Source organism: Miscanthus floridulus, chromosome 6, assembly GCF_019320115.1.
Source record: "Miscanthus floridulus cultivar M001 chromosome 6, ASM1932011v1, whole genome shotgun sequence".
Lineage (NCBI taxonomy): Eukaryota > Viridiplantae > Streptophyta > Magnoliopsida > Poales > Poaceae > Miscanthus > Miscanthus floridulus.
In genome coordinates, this window is record NC_089585.1 from 114,184,130 (window position 1) to 114,190,129 (window position 6,000).

A 6,000-nucleotide genomic window follows, 5' to 3' on the forward strand; every position below is an offset into this window, starting at 1 on the left:
TTGTAACAGCAAGCGGAAAAGACGATTTTGCCCTCAGTTATAGAATGCATCAAAATTTTCATTCTTTCCTCAGGTGCCACTTGATTCAAAAAACTTCACTTTTTTCTCTGTACCATTATGAAAAAAATCATGGTAACAGCTTGTACGTGTGCACGTGAAAAACTTTAATAATTATAATAAATTCGAAATGCATCCAAAATTTTTTGGTAAAATATTTTAGATGCATTTCGAATTTATTATAATTATTAAAGTTTTTCACATGCACACGTACAAGCTGTTACCATGATTTTTTTATAATGGTACAATATTTTAGATGCATTCTATAACTGAGGGCAAAATCGTCTTTTCCGCTTGCTATTATAAGGAAAACTAACGAAAGTGGCACGTAGGTAAAAGAAACTTTGGGCGAGGGTACTGAGAAACTTTTTAAAATTTCAATGGCACGTAGATCATTTCGAACTTTTATAATGGCATACAGGTAATTATCTCATAAATTTATGGTCATAGGCAATGTAGTATGAAAGGTAATGATGGTCAAGTAGGGCTTTGATGATCACATCTGGTCAAACTGTGCCTTACGTTTTAAAAAGGTGGGAGTATTTATATCTGTAGAACAAAAAAGGTGTACCTACATATAAGTGATTATGTTTGTTTAGCTCTATGGTGATGAACCAAAAAATGAAAATTCCATCACAGGTATGTGGAGGTCAATATGAACTCTGGTGCTACTGTTTGGCCACTCTTCAATAGTCTGCAGGCATTCTGGCCAGGGCTTCAGGTTTGGTTACATATATTTCTGATAATTGCTGTGGCTTTGTTGCACATGTTTTAGATGATTGCTTATGCTGCTTAGATTTAAGGTTTTAGCTGGAGATGTTGATCCTGCTATTCGCACACATGCTGCCTTCTTCAGCGTCTGGAAAAAGTATGGTTTTACCCCTGAAGGTTTTAATCTTGCTACATCCACTGTCCAGGTAATGAAACTGTTAAGCTATAATAGTCAAGGGTATTAGCATAATCTCCTATCTAAGGCTTGCCATTTGCCTCTCATTATTCCTAACAAAAACAAATTTTACCAAACCTTGTGGCAGGACGCACTCTAACCCTTGAACTTCAAACTCTCATATTAGACCTTACTACAGGAAAAATATTGTAGCAAAATTGTATGAATCGATTGAAGGATTAATTTTTTTCCTGTTGGCCTGTGATAGCTGGGTGCACAAAAGTTGAAGGACAGAAGAGACTTACTGATTTATACTTGCACTAATATTGCCATTTTCAACATTTCATAGAATGGACAAAGGAGCTACCCGCTACGGCCAGAGTTGATTGAAAGCACATATTGGTTGTTCAAGGCTACCAGAGATCATAGGTGTGTCTTTCTTTACAAGGTGATGGTATAATTTATTTTGTTGTATAAGAAATTTATAGTCTTAGTTGCAATCTTCCTTACTGTTAGAAAGAAAAGGAGAATTGCTTTCAGTGCAAGATTCACTAAATTTTTAGATTTTGTTTAGGTTGTTTCTTGAAACTTGGGCAAATTTGCCCTAAACATTCGATGACATTTTAATCTGTCACATTTTGTACCTATGTCCTGCTCGGACAACCCAAGATAATCCTGCAATTGTGATTACCCCTGACCAATGGATGCTATGTGGCAATGTCAAAAGTCAAGTCCAATCTAAGCACATGGTGATTAAGTCGCAGCACTTGCATTGCCAGTTCATTTGCTGTTCTTTCAATTGATTATCATAAGCTGAAAATTCCGTGTGTAATTTCTTTAGTATTATTGGTGTCTGATCCATTTGATTTTCGCCTATAGATTCACTTCACTCAGCTGTATCCTACCAATATTCTATGCCCTGGCTTTAATGTTTTATTTTTATATTAATGCAGATATCTTGATGTTGGAAGGGACATATTAGCAAGCCTTCAATATGGTGCTAGATGCCCTTGTGGCTACTGCCACATATCAGATGTGGAAACCCACAAGCAGGATGATCACATGGAGAGTTTTTTCCTTGCAGAAACGGTGAGAATCTCTACAGCAAATGCTGGTGCCAATTTTACCTTTGATGATATGATGCTGGTATGCCTACAATGTTTGGGAGTGTGTGGGACATGCAGTGAGGAACTAAGGATCTATAAGACCATAGTTTAAAACAGATGGGATCAGCTATATTAGCCTTAGTATTTTGCATAAAGATGTCAGATGTCAATTTAAGGGTTTACTATGCTCCAGTTTGTACAAAATATCTCTAGGTTTACATAATTGCAATGTACCCCTACTTTTGCAGTTTTCCCGTAAATTCAATAAGTGTCCTATTATGATGAAACAAACTCCTTGATTTGTTTCCATTTTGAGTGCTGGACTGAAATCCCAGCTCAGAATAATTTTGTTTCAAATTCCAGCAATTCCCTGCTAATTAAGCTGCTAAATTTACTCCCTCCGTCCCAAAAAGAATACACTTCTCGTTTGTTTCAAGTTTGACCAAATCTACGCAAAAAGGTACTAACATTTATGATACCGTATGAGTACCATTAGATTAATCACGGAATATATTTTCACAGTAAATCTATTCGGAGACAAAAAAATATTAATACTATTTTATATAAACTTAGTCAAACTTATGAAAATTTGACTTAGACCCAAACTAGAAATGCACTCATTTTTGGGACAGGGGGTGTAAATACATGCCATTTTCCTTTATTTATCCTCTATTGCTGAAATCTAACTACCAGCACATACCAGGTCAAATATCTCTGGCTTCTTTTTGATTTAGCTGCTGGCCCTGACAATATTGTTGAAAATGGACCATATAGGTAAGTATGACACCAGAATCCAGTAAGTTCAGGTGTTTATTCAGATTTAGAATTCATAGTTACAGTGTATCGTCGGCTCTGCAGGTACATATTTAGCACAGAGGGTCATTTGCTACCTGTTACTCCTGACATAGCCTTGGTAGATGAACATTGTTCATATTTTGGAGCATTCTGTCATGGTAGTGCCGACCATGGATATGGTGCTAGTGCTAATTCTACTAAGCATCAAAATGGAAACTATACCCAATTAGATGATATTCAAACCCCTTCCGGTCACTATTCAACGTCCAACATGTTGTTTACGACAGGAGGTTACATCAAGGTAACTCTGATGTGGTTCCTGATTAACATTTTTTATTTCTTGTTCACGGCATGTGTAACTTTTGTTGACAGAAAATGGAACAATAGTGGATTACATTGTGTAAAGTCTAAGCTATTTTAAAGAGTCTATTGATGTGATCCATGGGACATAGAATGGTGTATATGGCATCCAACAGGTTGCAGTTATTAATTAATTGGAGTTAGAAAGCAATGAATATACAGCAAGGAAGGTGTAGTTTTCTTTCTGTCTCAATGTGGTGTACATGGCATCTGAAGCTAGTTTTCTACCTTAATCCAGTGTATTTGTTATTTTGTTACATGAACAAGAGCATCATGTTTTCCTGGTTTTATTCTTCTTTTTTTTTATTGAATGCTAGTCTTGCTAAGAGAATCCTCTATGTTTTTTCCTTTTCATCTAATAGATTAACACTACATGCATGCGCAAAATTCAGATTGTGCATGCTATTAAATTATGTTTATTTTTCTTTTTCTCCAACCTTAACATATCCCTTTTGATAGGGAGTTTGTCCAGGATTGACTCATGCACAGAAACTTGGGATATCATACTCTGATGAAGAGGATAACTTTATAGAGCAGACTTCTGAAAGTCGTGAGCATCATGGTGAATCTGCAGTAGAATCTAGCGTCCAAGACCAATCAAGTTCTATTATATTAATCTCTCACCCAGTCGCAAGCCAACATGATGAGGCTTTGGAGAGCGGGTCTGGAAGTCAAGATCATGCAAATATTGTTGTAACTTCTGATTCTGATTCCACAAGCAGTGATAATACTGTTGGCTCACTGGGAGCGAACACTGAAGAACTTATGGAGGACATTGAGGGCACCTCGGGACAGGACAAAAGATGAAGAGGTTGCTCAGAGTGTTGAGTCGAAGATATCAGCTGACCCTTTGTTCATGTAGCGACCCATTTCTGTGGAATCTTCAGGGTCAGTAGCTTGCCGAATGCAGAACAAGCTAGCAAGCAAGCAAATGCCTGGTAGACGCTTCAGTATCTTGCCCGCTTCTCTACGATCTGAAAGGAGTTCTTGAGATGATTGGGCACCATTGTTGCGTCGAGGACATTGACTTTGAACATCGGAAATTGATATTTACTTTCAGATAGTAGTATATTACAGGGTGGGCATTCACTAATTTGTTCTTTTCTGTATCTTACATAGATATTCTTTTGATTAATAGAGAAGGTACGAATTTTGTACACCAGATGCATATGAAGAGACACTGCATACATCATGGGACCTATTCAGTTGCAGAACAGATCATAAACAGCAAACGAGTTTTAGTGTGTAAGCTTACAAGATTTTAGATTCGAAATCAGGGATTTGAAGCTAACATGCTCTTAATTGGGCGTGGACATGGGCCGATGGACATGAGGTAATGTCGTTGGTGGTGTCCACTGCCACTGGCCGGAACCTAGCGATGGTGCAGTGTTGCCAGGTGCGGTAATGCAGGACTGGGTTGGGCTGGGTCCGCTGGTGAGTTTAGATTGGGCAGGGTCGACAACGGCGGAGTCGGTCGGCATCGCCGCTTCGCCGGCAAAGGGTAGTGGGAGCAGCGACGGATGCTGCACACAGCCCTCCTCAAAGCTCAGAAAAAATTCTGTGCGGCAAGTTTTCTCGCAAAGTTGCTACTCCTAAGTGCGTGCGTAATCTCCACGGCCGGATCAAAATATCATTACTTCATCCAACTGCCAACATCTCGCGAAAGTGAAGCTTAGATACAAATAGCCATGTCTGAAATTACATCGATGACCGCCACCATGTTTACATCCAGATCATTAACAGCAGGAGAGGGTGGATCGATCTAGAGCGACAGGCCACCGGACTCCTCGTCCTCGTCTAGGTCAGAGGTGTAGATGGTGTAGAGGGACCAGATGAGGCCGAAGACCCCCAGGAGGATCCACCCCAGCAGGTTGTTGCTGAGCCCAAGGCTCAGCCCGGTGCCCTCCGTGGACATCCGCTCGTCCACGAGCGCCAGCGCGGGCCCCGCCGACGCGGTCACCGCGCCCGCGGCGGCGAGCAGCGACGCGCCAGCGGCCTTGGCGCTGACGGCGGCCGCGTTCTTGGCGTCCTTGGCGTAGCTGCACCGCACCCTCTCGCTCCCCGCCTTCAGCTGGGGCAGCCCTGCGGACAGCGAGCTCCGCCGTGAGCATATATGCAAGCGTGAAACGCGACAAAAACGAGCTGTATACTAATATATACTGGCAGTGCCGTCGTACCTAGACCGTTGGGCCTGGCGATCGCGGCGCGGGCAACGACGGTGGTCGCCGCGGCGGCGCTGACGGTGGCCATGACTGCTGCCTCTGGATCTCTTTTGCTGGATAGTGGAGTGTGGTGCTTTTGCTTTGTGGCTCGCGTGCACCAGTTGGCGGTGTTTCCTTTAAAAAAAAAGGCGATACACGAAATTATCGCGAACTTGATGTGGCTACAAATCGTCTGCCGCCGCTAGGATTGGGTGAGGCACGGGATTGGCTATCCTTGCACCCACGGCCTATCCACTCGCACCCAATCGGGCTGAACCAGCTGGACCCGTCGATGGACATCTGGACGTGGAATTCAGGGTAGCCAGGTCGGCTGGTGAATGCTGGCTGGGCACCAGCAACGTTGGTTTCAGTACAAATAAAGTGGTTCCAAGTAGACAATTCACATAATACAGACCACTAATTTTATTTCTAGCGGTCTCTACGGTGCTTTTCTCCTTTAACTATGGGTCACTTTTATCCCCTCTCCCCCTTTTCTTTTCTAGCAAAGGATCACATTCTCTGTTCTCTCTCAGAGAAGAAATATCTCTCTATAAGTATATGTAGCTTTTGGAATTAACTATAATAACTACAACTT

At 41.6% G+C, this 6,000-nt stretch overlaps 2 protein-coding genes across 2 annotated transcripts in view; one reads left to right on the top strand and one right to left on the bottom strand.

Moving 5' to 3' along the window:
• The window catches only part of LOC136456639 (alpha-mannosidase I MNS4-like), a 36,603-nt gene extending 31,891 nt beyond the window's left edge, over nucleotides 1-4,712 (top strand). The window contains exons 11-17 of the mRNA XM_066456564.1: nucleotides 697-778; nucleotides 861-974; nucleotides 1,293-1,372; nucleotides 1,897-2,032; nucleotides 2,753-2,823; nucleotides 2,908-3,145; nucleotides 3,664-4,712. Coding sequence (XP_066312661.1) covers nucleotides 697-778; nucleotides 861-974; nucleotides 1,293-1,372; nucleotides 1,897-2,032; nucleotides 2,753-2,823; nucleotides 2,908-3,145; nucleotides 3,664-4,011 — 1,069 coding nt within the window. The 3' untranslated portion in view covers nucleotides 4,012-4,712. The remainder of the gene's footprint in view (nucleotides 1-696; nucleotides 779-860; nucleotides 975-1,292; nucleotides 1,373-1,896; nucleotides 2,033-2,752; nucleotides 2,824-2,907; nucleotides 3,146-3,663) is intronic.
• A 149-nt stretch (nucleotides 4,713-4,861) lies between these two features.
• LOC136456638 (photosystem II reaction center W protein, chloroplastic-like) lies at nucleotides 4,862-5,549 on the bottom strand. Its single transcript, XM_066456563.1, has 2 exons — nucleotides 5,382-5,549; nucleotides 4,862-5,286 (listed from the first exon to the last, which is right to left on the bottom strand). The coding sequence occupies exons 1-2, from the start codon at nucleotides 5,452-5,454 to the stop codon at nucleotides 4,967-4,969; spliced, it is 393 nt and encodes a 130-aa protein (XP_066312660.1). The 5' UTR covers nucleotides 5,455-5,549; the 3' UTR covers nucleotides 4,862-4,966.
• Between the last annotated feature and the right edge of the window lie 451 nt (nucleotides 5,550-6,000).

Coding starts and splice junctions, on each gene's coding strand:
- LOC136456638 (XM_066456563.1), bottom strand. CDS start 5,454: ATGGCCACCGTCAGCGCCGCCGCGGCGACCACCGTCGTTGCCCGCGCC. Junction 5,287..5,381: donor CGCCAGGCCCAACGGTCTAG/GTACGACGGCAC, acceptor CGCTGTCCGCAG/GGCTGCCCCAGCTGAAGGCG.